Here is a 23,296-nt window from a genome sequence, read left to right on the forward strand (position 1 = left end):
GATCCTAATTAACTGCAGCATGTCTTACTAAGACCACCAGAACCACCTATTATTGCAGTATATGTACTGTATCTACTCCAAAGTTAGCAAATGATGCTAAATTTGATGAACCTCCCAGGTATAAAAGACCTCCTAGGATATTCTCGTAGACAACCATTTTATTAGCTTGTATCTATTGGGTGTCAATAGTTCACTCACTCAAATTCCTCTGAGGTCCTGTGGTATAGTGGATGAAAAAGTCAGGCCTTGGAGTCAGGACAACCTGTATTAGCTATGTGACCACTGGCAAAATCACCTAACCTCTCAGTGCCACAGGCAACTCTCCAAGACTATGTACACATTGTTGGTGAGTTATCAAATTGCAACAGGGGAGGGACTTTCCACACCAGGACTACTCCACAACAATAAGAACTTGTTTAATGTTTTGTAGTAGGACTTCATAGAAAGTTTGTTTTAGGTAAAGATATCGGCCCCCACATCATTTTATCTATTTCTCCTCCCTTAAAATCCTATCAAACAAATGTTTCCCATATGCCCTTCATGATTTTAGGTAGTTTAAATGTTATACCAGAAGTCACAAAAAGTTAAGATGCTATACCTACCTATTGTAAATGTCTATTGAAATTATTTACAGTCATGATTATTCACCTTGCATTTTGGATATATGAATATATATATATATATATGGATACATACAAATTATTTCCATGAGCTTTTGAAATTATAAATCCCACATATGTATTCATATATTTCTCAAGAGCATTATGCCAAAAGATAAACTAAAAAAAAACCCCACTTCTACTTTATATTTTATAAACCACCCCCACTCCTCTATCTTGAGGGAGGGGGGAGGAGTCAGTATTGAACCTACTTAATGGATTTATTCCTTCACCAGGGTAAATGTGTTGGTACAAAGGTAAAATATTCAAATGTGTTAGATTACAACTTTACTAATTTTTTTTTTACACTACTACATTGAATTTAAAACTAAGAGACCGAAATAATGGCCTGAAATTTGGAATGCACATAATTCCTAATTGTTCCAAGGAATGCTAAGTGAAAATCCTATTAGTGGAAAAAGACCTAAAAGTGCCAACTACATATTTAAATATACACTATCAAAATTACTAGGCCCTTCTGTGTGTTAGAAATACCTATGCTGGTTTAAATGATAGTGAGTGGCACTAATATAGTACCGTGCCTAACATGAAGTACAATCCAGATACACCTAAGGAGATTATTTTTGCAACATTTCAAAGTTTTATAAGGATTCAATTTATCTTTATGATTGATGAGATTTTTAAATGCCTGATAAAAGATATTTTAAGAGGAGGAAGGGAGGATAGGTGAGAGAAATAGGCTCAGACCATATATTAAAGAATAAGTTCTGGAGTTGCCTTGTTCATGTGGCTGTCTTTGCTTATTGACTCATTCATAAAACTAAATTCTAGAGTATCATTATAAAAAGCCTGCTAAATCAAAGGGACAGAGCAAAATGAGAATTTTTCCCAATTATATGCTAGAAAATGTGTTTAATCCACCTGTCTCCTCTAGGGCTGATCAGTGGGATGTGAGCAGAAGCAGACAGGTGCCAAAATGATTATGCATCTCTCACCAAGAAATGAGTGGTTGGTGGCAACCCAAAAGCAATGATGCCAGTTAGTACCAATTGTTATGAGGAAATTGAGTACCCAAACCTGCATTTCTGATGTGCATGAATATAAAAAGGAATGTTACTGGTGTTCCTTTGGCTTAATGAATCAGTTCCACTACTTTGTATTCAGCTTTCATAGATAAGTATAGTGAATAACATAGTTAACTTATGGGCAGATAAAATATCCCTAACTCTACAATTGAGAATTTTTGAACAGCTACTTCTAAGTCATTTTCAAAAATATTTGGAATATAAAACTGACCTTAGAAATGAATGGATTTCAGGAAAACTGCTCATACTTAATGGAACTGCTGTTGTTAGCAGAGGAAATTGAAGACATAACTAATTGTATAGAGGGAAGTGGAGAGAAGGATGGGAAGGGGCTAAGAGGAAACACAGGGAGAGGAAAGCTTAAAAAATAAATCACAAAATGGTGTTCCTCTACACACCACAATATCCTAGAGAAATCTCCTGGAAATGATTTGAGTGTCTGACACAAAAATTAACCTCTTAAAAAAAAAAAATCAAAGAGTACTTTAATGTCTTTTCTGATCCTCTAAATTACCTGCAATTTTCTATGTGAATTAACAGCATACTTTTAGTTTGTAACCATAATTCAATTTTTTGAAAATTTGTATAGAAAGATAGCATATCCAATTTTCATGTTGAATTCCCTCTAAACCTACTAAAAATGTTTAATATTCAACCAAATGGGAGCTATTAAACAATGTGATAGTATTCACTAATTTTCAACTAAACTTTTAAAAAAGCTCCTCTTAAAAAGGCAAGGGGAAGCTAAAAACCTTTACAATTTAGCATTTAAGTTCCTCTAAATTCTGAATCAGACACACAGCTTAAAAAAAACCCCAAACCCCAAAACCTCAAGCGCCTATTTCCTGCCTTTTTCCCCACAGCAGAAAGACAAGAGGGAAGAGGGGGAGCCTCTTCTGAGCATCTTTCTCTTTCAAAATCTAACATTTCATTTAAAAAGTCAGGTGAAGTTTTTTTTTTTCCTTCCAGGATTTCTAAGGAATGAGTTCTTGAAGTTCTATCTGACCCCACCAGCCCTGCACCCTGGACAAAATACCCTGGGGAAGCCGCCTAATAATTGCAATTCTTTTCCTACTAGGGGTCTATTCTAGTCACCTCTCTAACTTTTCCTCTCAATGATTTAAAAAAAAAAAAAACCTTAAAACTGCCCTTATGGGAGCTCATGTTGTCCCATAAGATATAACAACTGACATGGAAAACAACTATTTCAAACTGCTATCAAATTTAATTGTGAGGGCTAGCCTAAAACTGTTCTTGATAGACACCCTTTGAATGTTGTGGCTTGACCAAGTCATTGGCTGTAGTTTTAGGTAGGTATGGCTTTTAAATGCTCAAGTGACCCTCTTTGTAAATCCATTTTGAATACACATCCAGTACACTTAAATGACATTCTTTTCAGTGCCCCAGAAGATTTTTAAAAAATCAGGCCCCCCCATAAGCATGTGATGCAATGCTGACATTCTGTGTTTAGAAATGAGAATGGGCATACCTATCTTCATCGCCATCGACAGGAATGGAAATACCGAAGACAGAGCTGGCCAGACTGTTCATGGGGGTCGTGGCGGGCAGGAGGGGGTTCGCCAGGGCATCCTGAATGGGAGGCTTCACGAGAGGCTTGCTTTCAGCAATGAGAGAGTGCGGTGGTTGAGGTAGGGGTTCTGATTTTCTTCGCGTCTCATCAACCTGTCCGGCTAGAGGGGGCGTCTGAGTCTGAAACTGGCTGACCCCGGCCTGCGGCAGGCTGGCCGGGGCGTTGGACGTGCCCTGCATCAAGGGGAGTCCGCCGGCGCTTCTGCTGCCGGACGCGTGGCTGCCGCTCAGCTGGGGCTGGGCCAGAGGAACAGGGACGTTTGGCATAGTAACAGAAGCCGCAGACACACTAGGCACGCTGGGACCCGGCGCGGCCGCAGGCAGGCCGGCACCGCCGGGGGCCCCCGGACCGCCGCCGCCCATTGGAAGCTGAGTCACGGCGCCCTGGGCGCAGATGGCCGGGCCGCTCGTCTCCCCGGCCTGGGAGGGTCCTCCCACCAAGTGGGCTCCCGCGGAGGAGGGGTTCGGGCCCGCAGGTAGACCGGACGCCCCAGGGCCGCTCCCGGGGGCGCCGCCGGCTGGCTGAACCGCGGCCAGGTGCTGCAGGTAGTCGGGCTGGCCGGAGGGCTGGGCCGGCGGCAGATGCCCGGCGGCCACGGTCTGCGGAGGGTACGCGGCAAACGGCTGAGGCGGGGTCCCGGCCGCCGCGGGGGGCTGCACCTGCTGCGGGCCTTTGCTGTTGTGTCCCCCCGAGAGCACTGTGGGCGCGGTCCCGGGGGGCGGGCTCTGCTGCGGGGGCCCCGCGGCGGGCTGGCCAGCCGGCCCGGAATAGAGCGGCTGGGCCGGCGCCGGGGGCGCAGCCCCGCCTACGGGCGGCTGCCCGATGACCAGATGCTGGGACTGGGGCGCGGGCGGCGGGTTCACCTTCTCCGTCGGCGGGGCCTGGGTCACGGCGGTCAGAGAGCCGTCCCCGCCGGGGTCGGAGCCCTGCGCGGCCTGAGCGGCCGCAACCACCACCACGGAGCCCCCGGTGGCGCCCAGGCCACTGTCCCTGTCGGCGCTGGGCTCGAAGGTGGTGGTGCTGTGCCGGATGCAGTCGCCGGTCCTGCTGAGGACGACGCTGTCCGAGTCCCGGTCATAGTACTCCATGCACGTCCATCGCCCGCGTCTATAGGGCTCCCCGGAGCCGTGGTCCAGCTTGATGACCCGAAAGCGGGAACTACAGGTGGTCGTGGTCTGAGAAACGGCCCCGGTGATCAGCCCCGCGGCCGAGACGGACGCGTGGGGGCCGCCGCCGGCCGGCGCCGAAGCCGCGGGGCCCGGGGGGGCGGCCGCGTTCCGGGGACCAACAGCTCCTCCCCCGTTGGCGGGGGCCCCCGCCCCCGCCGCCGCGGCCGCGGCCAACTGCCCGTCGAGGACGAGGTTGGGCGACACGGTGCCGGGGGTCTCGGCGTCGCCCACGTTGTTGAGGGTCTCTTCGGACGAGCTGCGCTCGCACACCTCCTCCGGGCCGTAGTCCGTGGCTCGGGAGACGTCGAAGATCTCGGAGGACACGTCCTCGGTGTGGGACTCGTCCGGGTCGTCCAAGCTCTCCGTGTCCTCAGTGATGCTGCTGGCCACCTGCGCCGTGGTGACACTGGTGATCTGGAAGCAGCTCTTCTTCTTGGCCGGCATCTTGGACATGGTGGGGACTCTGACGGCCGGGGCGGCCCCCGGCCTGGGCTGCGGGGGCGACTCCTGCGGGGTCCCGCCGAGGGCCGGCGCGGGCGGGCGGGGACGAGAGGGGGGCCCGGATCCCGCCAACGCCGAGCGTCCGAGTCCTGGGGGAGGGTCTGAAATCCGAGCCGGGAGAGTCAGGGGGAGAGTCAGGGGCAGAGCCGGGCCCGGCCGGGGGTCGGACACATCCCCTTTCTCTAGGGCTGTCCCCCCCCCCCCGGGGCGGATCGAGCGCTCCCGGGGGCCGCTCGCTCCCCCCCTCCTCCGAGGCGCTGCCGAGGCTCGGGACCGGTCCGCAGGCCCCGGGGCGCGGGCGGAGGGCGGGGCGGCGCCGGGGCTGCGGGCTCTGGAGGCCGCTCGCGGCTCTAGCTGGAGCCCCGCAGGGCCATGCCGGCCCGCAGGCCTGCAGCCGAGGCGGGCGGCTGGCTGCCCGGGTGGAGGCCCTGCCCGGCCGGCGCTGGGTGGCCGGGCCTCGCCTGCCTGGCTGCTGCGGGGCGCGGGCCCGGGCGGCGCTGCGGCGGCGGCCGCTCGGTGTCCCGGGCTCGGCTGGCTGCGCTGCGCCGCGCTCCGCCGGAACTGAAATTCAAACTACTGCGGCTGCTGCTCTGGCGGCGGCAGCTCCCTCCCCTCGACCAAGATGGGGCTGGAAGGGCCGCGCCAGGGATGCTGGGAGGAGGAGCGGCCGCGCCGCCGCCGTCACCGGTCCCGCCGCCGTCACCGTCGCCCGCGAGGAGGGAAGAGCGGCCGGAGGAGAAGGAGGAGGACGAGGATGCTGCCACCGCCGCCGCCTCTCCCGCTGCTGCTGCCGCCGCTGACACCGCCGCCGCCGCTGCTACCCCGGCCGCCGCTGCCGCTGCCCCGTGACGCGCCGGCGTCGTGACGTCACCGCCCCGCCCCCCCCCCGCCCGGCCGGCTTCCTGCGGCGCTGGGAGAGAGCTTCGCGTGGACCTCGGCGGAGACCAGAAGTGGGCGGGGCCGGCGTGCGGCCGGGGAGGGGGCGGAGCGGGAGGGCGTGGAGGCCGGCGTTGGGCTCTGGGGCGCCTCTGCCTCCATCTCTCCGGGCATCCCTGCGCCGCCGCGGCCGGCTCCAAAGAGCGCGACCCTCGGGCGCCTACGAGAAAGAAGACGTGTACGCACATGCGTACGCCGGTGCGGGGCTCTCTTATCCCGGCGAGTGTGGGTTGGGCGTCCGTGGACCAAGCCTGCGGAAAGGCGCCTTCGTGCGCGATCCCTGCACGGGGGCCTCGCTGTCGGCATTCTCTCCCGGCGGACGGTGCTTGCAACCCCGGCTTCCTAGACCCCACGGGGATGGGGGAGGGGAGGGGTTCAGGCTCGCGGTCACTCGGGATTTCGTGAGCCGCTAGGGACCTTAGAGAGCGTCTAGCCCAACTCGCGTATTGGTCTGGGCTGGATGACCTATGAGGTCACCTTCCAGCTCCGAGCTTCTGAGTCATGTGCGGCGTCCGGCGTCACCCGCTAACAGTCACCAGATCACTTTAGGGGCAACGGGCTGCAGAGCTCAACGTCCCCCGTGCGCCATCACTAAATAGCATTGGAGGTGCAGGAGGCCGGGGGCTCCAGAGGGGCCAGAAGGGTAGCCAAGTGGAAAGACCACCTGGTCACCAATGTTGGTGGGGACATAGTGACAATTACTTTATATCTGTAAGTGTGTCAGTGAGTCTGTGTGTGTGTGTACACACACACATACACACACCCCTTAGCGCTTTGAAGATCTGCAACAATCTTTACAAATGTCTCTTCTTTAATCACAGTGACTGGCACGTAGTAGGTGCTTTATAATTGCCTATTGACTGAAGGAAAATCAGGAAGTGTTGGATTCCAGGAGGTGGTTCAATAGAAGGGGCTGAACATTGGTCTGTGAGTCCTTAGAGAACCCCGTTCAGTTTAACGCTGAAGTTTCTCAAAAATCAGAATCAGACCCACAGCTTATAAAAAGCATGCCCCAGAACTTTCGTGGAGTCTTTTTTTTTTAACGATTGTTCTGCGGTAGAAAAAAGGAGAGGGAGCATTATCTTTTTAAAATCTTAGCATTTTATTTTAAAAGTCTCCTGAAGCTGTTTTCCTTCCAAAGGTTCCAAGGCTTGCTTTGACAGGGCCATCTCTCCTCTTTAGACTTTCAAAATAAAGTGGAGAAGACTCCAAATCATTTCAATTTGAATTCCACCTCCCAGTGTTTATTGTTTGACCTCTGGCAAGTCACTTAACCTCAGGAGGCCTCAGTGTCCTTAACTGTAAAAAGAGGGGGTTGGAGTAGATGTCATCGAAGGCGGCAGCTCTAGATTGGGGTTCCTAGTTAGACAAACTGGATGGGTGGCCAGGGTCTCTAACTCTCCATGCCCCAGGCAACTCTAAGACCCGGTAGATTATCTCAAGGGCGGGGGCAGTGTAGTGATACAAAGACAAAAAAACCTTTTCCTCAAGGAGCTTACACTCAGGATGATTCGAGGCGACAGCCCCCACAAGTTGGGAGTAGGTAAAGGCTTCTTTCTTGTCAGGATTGGCATAGGAACTGAGATCAGAATTCTAAGAGGTAGAGGGCAATGAGAGTGATGGGGCAGTCCAATGAGGGACCCTGCACCAAGGCACAGGAGGAGGAAATGGAATGTTTGGAGTAAGAAGAAGTCAGTAGGCATTTATTGAGTACCTACTATTTGTCAGTCATCGATAGAGACAAAAAACAAGCCAAGCACCTGCCCTCCAGGTACTTACAATTCTCCTGGGAGAAAATAACATGGACATCAATCAGTATCAACAAAATGTAGAGAGCATAGTTTGCAGCAGTATGATTCAGTGTCAACGGACTCGGGTTTGATTCCTGGAGCTACCATTTACTACCTCTGTGCCCATGGGCAGCTGCCCCTTTCTTCTCTCTGGGTCTATTCCTCTCTGCAAAACAAGGGGTTTGGACTAGATGGCTTCTCAGGTTTCTTCCGGTTTTAAATCTATCCAACAAACTTGTGAACCCTTGGGGGGAGAGGGAGAGACATCAGAAGGGGTCTCCTGTAGTAGGTGGCACTTGAACTGTGTTTTCAGAAGGCTGGGGAGTTGGAGGCGAGAAGGGAGGGCATTCCAGGGATTGGCACAGTTTATGCAAAGGAACTGTGGCCAGAGATGGATGCTCCTCCTCAGCATGAGCCAGTCCCAGTGACTTGCTTCTAACCTTGATCAGAAGGGAGGAGTGGGGAAGCATCTCTGCCACAGGAAGACAGGGTCATTAGGGTTAATTCGTGGGGATGATTTGGGGCCATTCAATAGTGTTGAATAGGACATTAGTTATCCCCATGGTTGGTTCAACCTGAACCCTAATTCTTCTGAGTCATGCCACTAGCCTCCATGATTCTCAGGGGAGATAGCCTTTAACAACTCCATATTCCCTGTGCTAGCCCACTCTGTGGATTGTTAAGGAAAGGGAACCCACCAAAATTCCTTAATGTTTTCCCACTGCCTAGATGGGGGCAGGCATTTAATTCTAGGATCCTTTTCTTTGTCTTATGGGCAAATTTATGAAAGGGCCTGGATAAAGCAGCACAGGATGGGCAGGCATGGATAGGTTGTGATCTGCATTGTCAGAGGGAACTTCCAAATGAATGAGATCGCAATTGCACTTGAGTCCCCTTTACTTGGGCCATCTGAAAATAGTTACTATTGTCTTCTGACCAAGCCTCCCCAAACAATCCTTTCAAAGGAGCTGTATCCTCAGAAAACAGCTCCTCTGCATCTCCTCCAATCCTTCCTGAAGCACGGAATCTGGCACACCATAGGTGCCTAATAAATGCTTATAAAAAACGTGACAAGGCTGGCCACTCTGCTCCCAAGTCCTGAGTACCTCAGCAGGGGTGCAGACCATTCTTTGGTAGACACAAGCCTAGGGTAGACTACTGGATCCTGTGCAGGGAGGGGGGAAGGGTTGGGGGAGGGGGAAGATCATTGTACCTGCTGTACTCTGCTCCCCACCCCCAAAAAAGACAGAGGGCACCCAAGTATGAGTCCTGACTGGCACTACCTTTGTGACCTCAGGCATTCATAGACCTTCTCTGGGCTTTCATTTCTTCATCTGTAAAAATGACAGAATTGGATTAAAAATATCTTCCAGCTCCGTCATTGAACCCATGTGTGGAAAAGTAGCCTGTAGCCAGATTTTGAAAATGCCAAGCTGAGGAGTTTGAACTTTAACCTAGAGGCAGTTGGAAGCCTCTTAAGATTAGACTTGATTAGCTCAAGAAAATCTTCAGGGACCTTAAAGGATGGGTAAAATGTTGACAGGTAGACATGGGAGACGAGGGACAGGACTCCTAGGGTGATATAACATTTTTTCGTCTTTTTTGGTAAAGCAATTGGGGTTAAGTGACTTGCCCAGGGTCACACAGCTAGTAAGTGTTAAGTGTCTGAGGCTGGATTTGAACTCAGGTCTTCCTGAATCCAGGGCCGGTGCTTTATCCACTGCACCACCTAGCTGCCCTGGTGATAGAACCTGAACAATCATCTAGTCTTAAAACACTTGTCTTGCACAAGAGCAAACAGTGCTCAGGACTGCCATGGAATCAGAAAATCCCTGGGGGAAGACACCTCCGATTAAGGGGAGAGCTCAGCTCAGAACATCTCATCTCCCACCCAGGAGAATTACTTTGGGATTTCTCTGACTTTTCCACCAAGCCCCAGGGGGCTCATTATTGGGGAAAGCCCATCATCCTGCCAGATCCAATCAGCCTTGGGACTTCACCTCATCCACACCCTCTGCCCCCTGAAAAAGGGAAGAGCCAGCAACTACAAAAGCCTTCACCTAAGGAGGGTGCTCCGTCCAGAACATCTCACCTCTTATCTGGCTCTATTATTTTGAGACTACTGAATTTTCCACCAGGCCTGTTTACCTTCCCTGGTGGCCCTCCCCCGCCTCAACCCCCCCCCCCCTCTTTTCAGCTTTTCTTTGAGTTGTCTCCCTACCTACCCCACCCCTTCCTGAGGGCAGAGACTGTTGATTGATTGATTGATGCAAGTTTAGACCCTAAACATGGCTTGGGTGAAAAGGAGTAATATAAGGTTGGAAAGCACGAAGATGCTTAAATGTCAAGCTTAAGAAATGATGAATTTGATGAATACAGAGAAGCATGGGAAGGCAGGGACTGATACTGAGTGAAGGAGGACCAGGAAATGTGACTAACATCAGGAGGACCCGAGTTCCCATCTCACCTCAGACACTCCCTAGCTGTGTGACCCTGGTCAAGTCACTTAACCCCAATTGCCTTAAAACATCTGAGGCCACCTGCAGTTGTCCTGATGTATAACTTGCCACTGGACCCAAATGGCTCTGGAGGAAAGAGTGAGGTTGGAACCCTTTGCACAGCCCTTTCTCACTTAAATCCAATTCATTGCAACTCATGATATCACCCCAATGTCATAGTCCTCTTTGAGAACCGTAGAATAACAACAAAGAACAAAAAACGTGAAACAATGTAAGTGTAATGGCCAGGCTTGGCCCTGAATCAGGTATAGGAAAATACACCTCCCTCTGTTCTGTGTAGATGGGAAAGACTATGTATGGGTGGAAAGCATTACATATAATAGTGGATTTAGAGACGTGTTCATTAGTTTTGGTGGACTTTGAAAAGGAATTGTTCTCTTTTGTTATAAGAGATGGCTCTCTAGTAGGGGGATATTTCAGAAATGCAGACAGTATATAAGTAAAATCTATCTATCTATCTATCTATCTATCTATCTATCTATCTATCTATCTATCTGTATATATTTTTTTCCCCAAAGACAAGATTGGAAAATTGAGGAGGGCCCCAAGTAGGTCCTAAAGGCTAGGCTAAAGAGCTCAGATTGATTGATTCTAAAGACAATGAGTAGGGAGCCCTTGAAGAGCTTTGTGCAAAGTATTGATGTAATTAGATTTGTGTGTAGGGAAGGTTAGCTGCTCTAGCAGTTGATCTAAACCTTGGAAGGGGAAAGGCTGCAGAAGATTTATGGAGGGTAGTGGAACGATCTGAACAAATGGTATGCATTAGGGTGGTGGTAGTGGAAATAAAGCAACCACAAAGACCATAATCAATCAGTGAATAAACATGTATCAAGTGCCTACCGTGTGCCAGGCACTGTGCTAAGCACAAGGCATACAAAAGGAAGCAAAAGATAGTCCCTGCCTTCAAAGAGCTTACAAATCTAATGGGGGAGACAAGGCACAAGCAGATACAGGATAAATAGGAAATAATCAATAGAGGGAAGGTGCTAGAATCAAGGGGAGTTGAGGAAGAATTCCTGTAGGAGATGAGATTTTAGTTGGGACATGAAAGAAGTAAGCTATGGCATAATTACGATCATAAGAAGCACTGTGCTGAGTGAGTCTGATGGTCTGTCCAGTTCAATATCCACTCTCAAAGCTGCACATGCAACATACATGACTGTGTCATTCGATGTCTCATGGGAGACCATACTCAGTTACCTGTTCCTGAGGTCAACTTCAAAAGTTCTGCCACATCTCTAAGTCCTTTCAATAATCTCTTGTGAATTAGTCATCTTCTTGAGCCCACTTAAATTAGCAAAATGAGTTACCTTTGAATTCCATAAGCTCACATACTGAGTTACATAGTACTTCCTCTTCTTGGCCCCCAGACTCAGCAGTTTTTTATTCTGTAGATACAACTACTGACTCCCCTATTGGACTAGGAGCTCCTCATTTAGTGATACCCCAAAGACACATATTGCAGCTTCAGGACTGTTGGTCTGAACCAGTTTTCTCCCAGCATCAGAATTATGGTAGAAAACAACCCTGTACATCCTCAATGTGGAGGAGCACTAGGTATTCAGAGCAACTGAGACCCTGACTTCTAGCTACTTCTATCACCTATTGATAATTTCCATTAATATGTCTTTTGAAGTGTGAAAAAAACCAACACATTGTAAGGACTAGAAACCTATATGAGTTGCTGGCAGAACTAGGAATCAATCCTTTACCAAATGCAGTGAGGTACAATGAAATCTAGTGCTAGATTGGATTTAAATCCCAGCCTTAAATCCTAGTATGACTTTGGTAAGATTCATCACTCTAAAGCTCAGTTTTTTCATCTGTAAAATGAAGATGTTGGATTATATGACCTCTAAGGTCTATCCAAACCCTAAGTCTATGATCCTAACTTGGACTAGCCGACACCAAAGATTCCTTCTAGGTCTAAAATTCCATGATTTCATACTACTCATTGTGAGATTATCCCCTTAAAACTGGTACCAAGAGTACAAAGTACACAGGTACCAGTAAATGGTCTTTAATGACCTCATGAGACTTATGTCCAAGGGACCCTGGAGGGATAACTGAAAGAAGCTGCTTTCTCCAGGGTCTCTTCTAGTCCATAGTTTGTTCTATTTAAGTCTTGTCCCAGACCAAGTCACAAGTGTTTTAGGCGGAAAACTCAAACAAAACTTCCCAAATGATCAAATGAGTTAGAATTCCCATTAAAGTAATCAGTCATATTTGCTTACTCAAATATCAGTACAGTTTCCTACACTGCCTTAGTCCCAGGGATAATATTTGTAAAGCACATAGTACAGTGGGTGGCTAGGTGGCACTGCAGGGAATAGAGTGCTGTGCCTGGAGTCAGGAAGACTCATCTTCCCGAGTTCAAATCCAGCCTCAGACACTTATTAGCTGTGTGATCTTGGGCAATTCACTTCACCCTGTTTGCCTGAGTTTCGTCATCTCTAAAATGAGCTGGAGAAGGAAATATCAAACCACTCCAGTGTCTTTGCCAAGAAAACCCCAAATGGGGTCATAAAGAGTAATACAACTGGAACAACTGAACAACAAAACAGTAGAGTGCCTAGCACATAGTAGGCACTTAAAAATAAATTTTTATTTGCTTCCTATCCTTTGGGACTGAATCAATAACAATTATTGGATGGCAACAGTCATTCATCTTTCATTTCTTGGAACTCCTTTGTCAGTTGACTCTACAGAAGTATAAGGCACAATGGACTATGTATATTTTTTAACATCTGATTCAGATTTAGTCATCTGCTTAAAATGTTCCAAATTAGATGAAAAATTAGATATTAATAAAAATGAACAAGTAACTAACTAGCTGGATGACCTTGGGAAGGTCACTTCATTGCAGGATTTGGACAAGATTATCTCTGAGGTCTCTACCAGCTCACTAAATAGTTGGCCATTATGACAGTTCTTGAGATTTTGTTAAGAATTTGGAATTCACTCCCTCCTCTCATTTTCTACTACTATGCATTCTTTGCATTCAGTTGTGTGCTACCATTAAGTCAGGAGATTGTAAACTCTTTGAGGGCAGACATTGCTTTAATTTTGTGTTCCTATCCTTACTGCCCAGTATAGTGCCTACCTAGCACATTGTAGTTTGGTGAATTAACTCCAATCCTCTCCTAACAACTTTATGGTAATCAGACAAGGGCTTGAATTGTAGCCCTGACATTCCCTAGCTGTGTAACTGTGGGTAAGGCTTTAAAACTCTCCAAACATCAGTTTCCTTATCTGTAGAGATAATAATGCCTCCGAGTATTGTTTTTGATAATAATACATGTCAAGCTCTTTTTATTGGTAAATTGTTGTTGTTTAGTCGTATCAGACTCTGATCCCATTTCAGACAGCATTTTCTTGGTGAAGATACTAAAGTGGTTTGCCATTTCCTTCTCCAGCTCATTTTACAGGTGAGAAAACTGGGGCAAACAAGGTTAAATGACTTGCCCAGGGTCATACAGCTAGGAAGCAGTTGAGGCCAGATATGAACTCTAGATGAGTCTTCTTGACTCCAGACCCAGCACTCTATCCACTGTACCACCTAGCTACCCTTTTATTGGTAAAGGTGAATGCTATGCACATTTCCAAAAAATCAAATTAGGGTTAGAAAAAAAAACTAAGTTGGCCAACTGGAATATGCTGCTAATGTCGCTGTAGTTCAAGGTAAATTTTGAGAAGGCTTTCTGACTTTTCAGTTTTCCTGCTTGTTCCAGACAAACTGACCTTCCTGCTACTCTCCATATTTAACACTCCATCATCTACTGCTTCTGTTTTTATCTTGTTCTTTGCCCACCTCTTGCTCTTGGAACCTCTAGTTCTCTTCAAGGATCACCTTAAATCCCTAATTCTTTCTTAATTTCTCTGGTTGTTAGTATCTCCCCACCAAAAAAAAAAATCAATTTGTATTTTGTATCCTATATTTACTTACCTATTGTGTCAAGATAATGGAATGTGATAGATGAGATTTAGCAGATACTCAGGGGTCCACCTGGAGAATGGTTTAAACTGATTGAATTGGATAAGGTGACTGAATGCTGACTGGATTACTGGTTTACTTTCCTGGCTGGTACTTAGGGGTACTTAAGAAAGCAATTGTTCTCAGAAGCTAAAAAAATGACACTAGCCAATCAGCTTGAAGAACCTCCCATTTCTGGGAGGGGAACAGGAAGGAGGAAGCAGACCCGAGAGAGCTTGGCCTCTTTTGGTGTGAGACATCATCATGGTGGCAGAGAACTTCAGGAGTGGGAAGTTTAAGAAGATTAGGGTTGCCAGGTTATAGGAAATCTGTTCTCAATCTTTCTCTTTCTTTTACTATCTTTCAATAAACCTTTAAAAAACCTACACTCGTTTATCAGTGAATTTTAGTCAGTTTCCCCCAAAAACTGGGGGGGATAGGTTAGAACCCACATTTAGAATTTTAAATTACACACTATGAACACATTATGTACCCTACAATTAGAACATACTCTTGGGGGCAGCTAGGTGGCACAATGGATAAAGCACCAGCCTTGGATTCAGGAGCACCTCAGTTCAGATCCTGGCTCAGACACTTGACACTAGCTGTGTGACCCTGGGCAAGTCACTTAACCCTCATTGCCCTGCAAAAAGCAACCAAAAGACCATACTCTCCTTGAGGGTACACATTAACTCGATTTTGTATTTATATTCCTTGTATGCTGTTTCATTGATCTTGGATTAGTTGACTGGTTCATTAAGGGCAGATATTGAATGTTACCAGTGGAATTTATCTTGCTGATTCCATTGTTAATTGTGCTTAATAAAAATAGTTGCTTATTTCCTAATGGGAAAGTCTTAAATGTTTTTATGATCACAAGATGATTTTAGTGGAAAACAACATTGCTAAAAGAAAAAGTAAAAGAAAGTAAGGCTTCTTATAGTGACACTGGATTTCACATTAAAGGAAACAAGGAATTTTAGTTGATGTAAAGATGAAGATAATTCCCAAAAAAGGCAACCTAGAAATGATCCAAAAGAATCAGGGAATCACTGAATTTCAGGGTCAGAAGGAACCTCAATGACAATCTAGTTCAGCCCTTACCTGTAAAGAAACAGGCCCTTCTACCTTATCTCCAATAAGTAGCTGTCCATTTGCATGAAGGCCTTCAATATTACCTCCAGAGGTAGTGTCCATTTTTGGAGAGTTCTAATTATTAGGAAATATTTGCTGACTTCTTTCTTTTTTTCTTTCTGAGGCAATGAGGGTTAAGTGACTTGCCCAAGGTCACACAGCTAGTAAGTGTCAAGTGTCTGAAGCCAGATTTGAACTCAGGTCCTCCTGAATCCAGGGACAGTGCTCTATCCACTGTGCCACCTAGCTGCCTCTATTTGCTGACTTCAAACCAAACAAAGTTTGTCTTTTTGCAGCTTCCTCACATTGCTCCTCTTTGTGTTCTCAGGGGCCAAACAGAACAAATCAAATCTCTTTTCCATATGCCAGACCTTCAGAAACTATCATGTTCCCCCTGAGTCTTCTCTAGGCTAAAGAAACTGTGTTTCTGTTAAGGATCAAATTAAAGATATTTTAGAGAGTATTTGAGAAAGGGGAAAAAAATCAAATGAAAGTAAGTGTAATGTTCCCATTGGAATGCTACAGGGTTTGGGGAGTAGGCGGGGTACGTTTGCCTTTAAAAAAAAAAAGCACAAAGTGGTTTGCATGAAAGTTATAGTTTTCTATCATTTAAAAATCCTAGCTTCCTGTGTAAATTTTTCCTTAAAAAACAATACCATTAAAAATTCTAGACTGAATGGGGAGGTATAAATCTCTGAGTTGATGTAGAATTATTATCAGTCAAGAAGTGCTTATTAGGTACTTGCTGTATGCCCGCCATTTCAGGATATAATAATCTACAGCTGTGTCCCTAAGTCACTGGATATTCTGTGGGAGCTCTTTAGTTCGTCCAGGAGCACCAATCATCAGAGTTCTTCTAACCCTAGTCCACCTTTAGGAAAGAACTCAGCCATAGGTGGAGGAAACACCTAATTCCCTGATTGTTTTGTTTTTGTTTTTGTTTTTGTCGAGGCAGTTGGGGTTAAGTGACTTGCCCAGGGTCACACAGCTAGTAAGTGTCAAGTGTCTGAGGCCGGATTTGAACTCAGGTCCTCCTGACTCCAGGGCCAGTGCTCTATTCACTGGACCACCTAGCTGCCCCCTGAAACACCTAATTCCAACTCCCACAGCCTCAAGCTGGCCTGCTTTTTTTTTTTTTTGAAGACTTGGCATTGACCTCACTGTCTGTAATTTAAGTAGTTCCAATATGAAGACTTTAAGTAGAGAGAAGGAAAAAAAAAAGGCACATTGCAACTTAGGACTATTCCCAGTGATGGAAAAAACTGTTGAATCATCATCCATTCATCATTCTGAGGCATTCTATTCCCCAATTCTGTTACTTTATTATCTAGCAGCATCAGTACCAGATGGTAGATTGTTCCACATTCCTTAGACCCTGGAATGTGATCTGCAGAGACCAACAGAAAAAAAGCACACTTAAAAAAATATATATTTTTTTTGCATTTTTAAAATAAGGGTGATACTATGATCTGAGGAAAAAAAAGAAGATATGAAAGCATATTTTCAAGATTTAGTGCGGTTTCAAAGAATGGGACCTGGAGAAATTCATCCCTGGAGAAAAGTAAACTTGAAGAGCTGATGCTTTTAGGAAGCCATGCCCTCCCCACCCCCAACCAATCTTGGGAGCACCCACTATGTGTAGGAAGTGCTGAATTGGGCATCGGATAGTCTGTGCCACAGCCCATGCATTTTCCTGGCAGTCCCTAAATAGCTTCTGTTTATTTTCTGTGCGAGTATCACTGAATTGTTATAACAAGATAAAATGGAGAATAATTGTAGGTTGCCAGAAAGCATTTGACGGAAATAAATATCAGTTGTCTAAACAATTACAAATGGATTTATGACTATACTTTTCTGGGTTTTTCCATTTTTGAACTAGAATTATATGAGTATCTTTTTGTTGTGAGAAGACCATCACGTTAGTTGTCCAACGTATCTGAAAGAAAAACATCGTAGACTATAGAGACTCTAAGACCAGTGAAACTCCACGAATTCCTATATCAAGAAAAACATTTCTTTAAAGTTAATAATTCATACTTGAACTTTGAGGTTTACAAAACATCTCACCTATTTTAATTTCATTTGGAACTCACCATAAGCATTTGAAGTAGGTGCTATTATTATCCGAATTTTACAGATTAAGAACCAAGTCCGGGGGACCAAGTTTGGGGGAAGGTAAGTGATTTGCCCAGAGTTGCATAGCCAGTGTCTGAGATAGAAATTAAGCCCACATCTTATTCCAAGCCCAGCACTCTTATCCATTACAAAACTCTGCCTCTCATCTCTCCTCATAAGTTCTGAGGCATAATGTACTTTAAAATTTCTGCCAATAAAAATAAAATGGATTAAAACTGAAAAAAAAAAGTTTTGGTCTTGACCTGTGATTTCACAAGTATAGGGTCCTGCTATCGAGGAAGTACCCTCAATCAATAGAGAGGATCTATTTTGCATTTTAGAGTTTTGTAGCTTTACCTAATGACTATAAGAGGTTAAGTGACTTGCTTATAGCTACTCAACTAAATATGTGTTGGAGATGAGATTTGAATTCAAGTCTTTCTCACTCGGGAAGCTGATGCACTTCTGACTCTAGAGCTGACACACTATTTACCATGCCACTCCGCCTCTCTTTGAGGGAATTAGGGCTAGATACATGTAGACTTACAAGTCATCTAGGATGATAACTGAACCTATGGGAATTGATGCAATCACCAAGCATAAAGAGAAGAGAAAAGGGACCACCAAGTCAGAGGCTGAGGTGGGGAATGGGTTTGTTTCAGAGGAGGTGGCAAATTGTGTCCCAGAAGACAAAGGAGGAGAGAGTATAAAGAGAGAGCATGAGGGGAAGTCAACTTAGTCAAAAGCTACAGGAAGGTAAAGCAAGGTGGAAGTTGAGGAAAAAACATTGCATTTGGCAATTAAGAGAAAACTGGGGTGGGTGGCAGCTAGGTGGCACAGTGGATAAAGCACTGGCCCTGGATTCAGGAGGACCTGAGTTCAAATCTGGCCTCAGACACTTGCCACTTACTAGCTGTGTGACCCTGGGTAAGTCACTTAACCCTCATTACCCTGCAAAATTAAAAGAGAGAGAGAGAGAAAGAGAGAGAGAAAACTGGCAATCTTAGAGGTATCATTTAAATTTGGGGGGAGGGGTGTGTGAGGCAATCGGGGTTAAGTGACTTGCCTAGGGTCACACAGCTAGTAATTGTTAAGTGTCTGAGGTCAAATTTGAACTTAGGTCCTCCTGAATCCAGGGCCGGTGCTCTATCTACTGTGCCACCTAGCTGCGCCTAAAGAAACTGATTGTTTCTCTATTTTATTATTATTATTTTTGGGGGGTGAGATAATTGGGGTTAAGTGACTTGCCCAGGGTCACACAGCTAGTAAGTGTTAAGTGTCTGATGCTGGATTTGAACTCAGGTAGGTCCTTCTGACTCCAGGGCCGGTGCTCTATCCACTGTGCCACCTAGCTGCCCCAAGGCATCATTTTAGAAGCTAGATTGTCAGGGGCTGAGAAGTTAGTGGGTGGTGAAGAAATGGAAACAGGAAAAGCAAATGACTTATGGAACTTGGCAGTGAAAATGAGAAGAGACTTAAGAGAGTAGCTTGAGGGTATGTCCAGGTCAAAAGAAGTATTTTAAGAATGGAGAGACCTGAGCACATTTTGAGGCAAGGAGGAAAGAGCCAAAGATTGCAGAAATGATCAAGGGAACTGATGATGTTTGGGACAAACTTTCTGAGGAGATGTGACTGGATGGGAATCAACCACCACGGTGCACACAAGCTTTGTGGGTACCACCAGAGATTTCCAAGAAACATAGACCTGAAGAAGTTTTGGCTAGATGAAAGGCCTGGGCTGAGATTTCTCTGAGAGATGAATAAAAGACTTGGTTATGTTGGTTTCAAAGGGGACCCAAAAGGAAACAAGAAACATGACTTTAGGGGGACACTTGGCCATTTTGCTTTTGTGTTGCTCTGGATGAACAGAACACTATAAAGGTAATTTCAACCTATAAGCTAATTTAGTGTAATGGAGACAGGCAACCAGTTCTTTGGGACTCAAAGTCTTGGTGATGTACACCATTCCCTGATCTGTAACATGGTTATGCAGTTGAGTTGAGTACTGGGTTTATTGCTAGGAAAAGTCCAATATTCATGTACTTATGGACCTCAATCTGGCTACTCTGGAGAAAGTGAATAATTATAGTAATGGAGTTAGGGTTTGAAGGGAGAAAATAAAAAAGATACCCAATGTACAATAAGAATTGGGAATAGGACAGGTCATTCATCTTCACACATAAAGCAATAAATTCATAAGAATCAGAGCATGAACTGAATGACTTAAACAACATTCATTGTCTTAACTTATCACTACTAGTAATAAGTTTATGAGTTTAATATTTAACATGAAACAGTCTTTGCAAAACTGATAATCAGTTGTGTTCCATTTTAAATCCTTTTAGCAGTTAGTATATGATATAACAGCCAAGCTTCATCTTTCCAGTGGTGGCTCTCTGAAGCCAAATCTTCCTTTGGTGCTGCTAACCCACTCCTACAACTGCTTAGGCACACTTCTGACGCCTAGGTAAAATGGAAGATGGTAGTTGCCATTTCTTCCAGGCTTTTTGATGCTCACCAAGATAGTTACTAAATGAAGGAGACACAAAAGAGGGAGTCAGGGAACCAGGCAAAAGCTTCATTAGTTGATTTTATGTTCCCAGAGGGAAGCCACGGCCAACTGCTACCATTATGTCAGGTTAATGAAGGACCATCTTCCACCCCTCCCTGAAATCACATTGCATCACCGGAGAGAAGGCTGGAATTGACCCCTTTTTCTACCAGGTGTGACATTGTCAGTTATCAGCTTTTCCAGTTTAGCAGCCAGTTATCAAACTCTTAGATATATATGGCCTCAACAGAGTTCCCACATAGTCTACCAGAGACAAGCAGAGAATATCTCTGGAGGTGTGTGGGAGGGAGGGCCCCATTATATTAGCATACTTTGCAATTCTCTTCACCCTCACTGCCCCAACCACTTGGATCTTCTCTTCTAAAATTACCTTCCTTCTACTAGATGGTGTCTAGACCTATTTATTTACATGTTATCTCTCTCATCGCATGTAACCTCCTTGAGGGCAGGTTTTTGCTTTTCTTTGTAACCCCAGGGCTTAACCCAGTGCCTGTATCACTTTAATTCTGGTGGATGGATCAATTATTGAAGATAAAGAACTAGAGGATACAGATATTGGGTCTGTATCCCAAAGAGATCATAAAAAAGGGGAAAGTACCCACATGTACCAAAATATTTATAGCAGCTCTCTTTGTGATGGCAAAGAATTGGAAATGAAGGGGATGCCCATCAATAGGGGAATGGCTAAACAACTTGTGTTATGTGAATGTAATAGAATAGTATTGTGCTGTAAGAAACGATGAGCAGGCAGATTTCAGAAAAACCTGGGAAGACTTAAGTGGATTGATGCTGGATGAAGTGAGCAGAACCAGGAGAACATTGTACACAGTAACAGCAACATTGTGTGATGATCAACTGTGATAGACTTGGCTCTTCTCAGCAGTGCAATGATCCAAAACAATTCCAAAGGACTCATGATGGAAAATGCTCTCCACATCCAAAAAAAGAACTGTGGAATCTGGATTCAGATTGAACTACACTGTTTCTACTTTTGTTTTCTTTTTCTTTTTTGAGGTTTTTCCCTTTTGTTCTAGTTCTAATTTCATAACATGACTAATGCAGAAATATGTTTAATGTGATATATATATATACATATACATACATACATATATATTTATATAAAACCTATATCAGATTGCTTTCTGTCTTGGGGAGGGGGGACAGAAGGGAGGGAGGGAGAAAAATTTGGAACTCAAAATCTTATAAAAGCAAATGTAGAAAACTCTTTATATGTAACTGGGAAATACTTTTATGATTAAAAAAGAAAAGAAAAGAAATAGAGAAATTTTTTGAAGAATGACCATGATTTCTCTCTCCCAGTTCCAATATCTTCTTTTTGATCTGACATTGAACTTTTCTGGGAGAAAGTGACTTGCCTAGGGTCACACAGCTAGTAAGTGTCAAGTGTCTGAGGCCAGATTTGAACTCAGGTACTCCTGAATCCAGGGCCAGTGCTCTATCCACTGCACCACCTAGCTGCCCCCTACATATATCTTTAAACTACAAGAATCTGTGTTTTTCATGAGTGTTCATATACCTTCTATAGACCTAGGTTGCTACTCCCTTTGCAATTTAGAAGATAGTATTCAAAAACTTCTGTGGCCAAAAAATTAATCACATTTTAGCAGACATCAAAAAGTACAAGGATTTTTATTCCTATTTTATAGATGAGAAAACTGAGGTTTAGTGAGAGGAAAGTTATTTGTCCCCAGTCATGTAGTTAAAAGGGCAGCTAGGTGGCACCATGAGTGCTGGTCTTGGTGTCAGGGAGACTCATCTTCCTGAGTTCAAATCTGGCCTCAGACATTTACTAGCTGTATGACCCTGGGAAAGTCACTTAATCCTGTTTGTTTGTCTTGGTTTCCTAATCTGTAAAATGAACTGATGAATGAAATAGCAAAGCATGCTAGTATCATTGCTAAGAAAATCCCAACTGGGGTTACAAAGAGTCGGACATGACTGAAAATGACTGAACAAAAACATATAGTTTTTAAAAGTTTGAACCAAAATGAGCTCTCGAACTCATGACACGATCGCTCCAAAAAACATCCAAATAATGCCATAGGAAAATGGCTAGAGCAGCAAAACTCACAGAAGAATGTGCTGAAATCTTCTTCTTTTTTTTTTTTAGTGAGGCAATTGGGGTTAAGTGATTTGCCCAGGGTCACACAGCTAGTAAGTGTTAAGTGTCTGAGGCCAGATTTGAACTCAGGTCCTCCTGACTCCAGGGCCTGTGCTCTATCCACTGCGCCACCTAGCTGCCCCCTGAAATCATCTTCTAACCAAGAATGGCTTGGAAGGTCAGAAGGAGGGAGTTGCTGTGCTGATACAGGAGTCAAGCCCAACCCCACAGTCACCCTGACACAGATCCAGTCTCAGGAAGTCCTCACCAGAGAAGGAGACCTCCAGAGCCTCTGAATCAGCTGAAGCGCCAGTGTCATCTGGAACTAAGCTCACAGTCTGGTGAAAGGGCTGAGTCCTGGGCAGGGGGGAGACTACAGGGATCTATGCTGGTGCTGAGGCAGAACTTGGATTTTTCACCCCTGCTGTGAACCAGGACGTAGGCTTGAGTAGCAGTGGCCCAGGTGGGGGAGGGGCAAGGCTCATCAGAGCTAACAACCACAAGACACAAAGCTGGTTGATTAGCAAGTAGGTCTGGGGTCATCTATGGACCAGGGAACAGGCCAGGTGAGTGAAGAACCTGATCCTCCTTAAATCATACCACCTGGGACTTCTTAAGCTTGGGATAGTGCAGCCTGGAAACAGTGCCCCACTTTAAGGAGCTAAAAGTCAAGTAAAAGAAAGGCAAGATGAACAGACAGAGAAAGGTGAGAACCATAGAAAGTTTCTTCAGTAACAAAGGAAGACCAAAGTGCACCCTCAGAGGAAGATGTCAACATCAGGGCCCCTATATCTAAAGCTTCCAAGAAAAATATGACTTGGTCTCAGGCCATAGAAGTGCTCAAAAGGACTTTGAAGATAAAGTTAGAGAGGTAGAGGAAAAAATGGAAAGAGAAATGAGGGTGATGCAGGAAAGACATGAGAAAAAAGTCAACAGCTTGAAAAGCCAAATGGAAAAGCTCTCTGATGAAAATAATTGCCTAAGAATTAGGATTGAACAAATGGAAGCCAGTGACTTTATGAGAAACCAAGACACAAGAAAGCAAATCCAAATAAATAAAAAATAGAAGGCAATGTGAAATATCTTCTGGGAAAAACTGCTGACCTGGAAAATAGGTCCAGGAGAGATAATTTGAAAATTATTGGTCTACCTGAAAACCATTATCAAGC

The 23,296-nt window shown here is 45.3% G+C and overlaps 1 protein-coding gene across 2 annotated transcripts in view; it reads right to left on the reverse strand.

Annotated features, from left to right (window-relative positions):
* TSC22D2 (TSC22 domain family member 2) overlaps window positions 1-4,918 on the reverse strand; it is a 50,621-nt gene extending 45,703 nt beyond the window's left edge. For both annotated transcript variants that reach the window (XM_043996394.1, XM_043996393.1), the window contains exon 1: window positions 3,195-4,918. In XM_043996394.1, the coding sequence (XP_043852329.1) occupies window positions 3,195-4,918 (1,724 nt within the window). The remainder of the gene's footprint in view (window positions 1-3,194) is intronic.
* Window positions 4,919-23,296: the final 18,378 nt, after the last annotated feature.

The sequence above is a fragment of the Dromiciops gliroides genome, chromosome 3 (assembly GCF_019393635.1).
Source record: "Dromiciops gliroides isolate mDroGli1 chromosome 3, mDroGli1.pri, whole genome shotgun sequence".
NCBI lineage: Eukaryota > Metazoa > Chordata > Mammalia > Microbiotheria > Microbiotheriidae > Dromiciops > Dromiciops gliroides.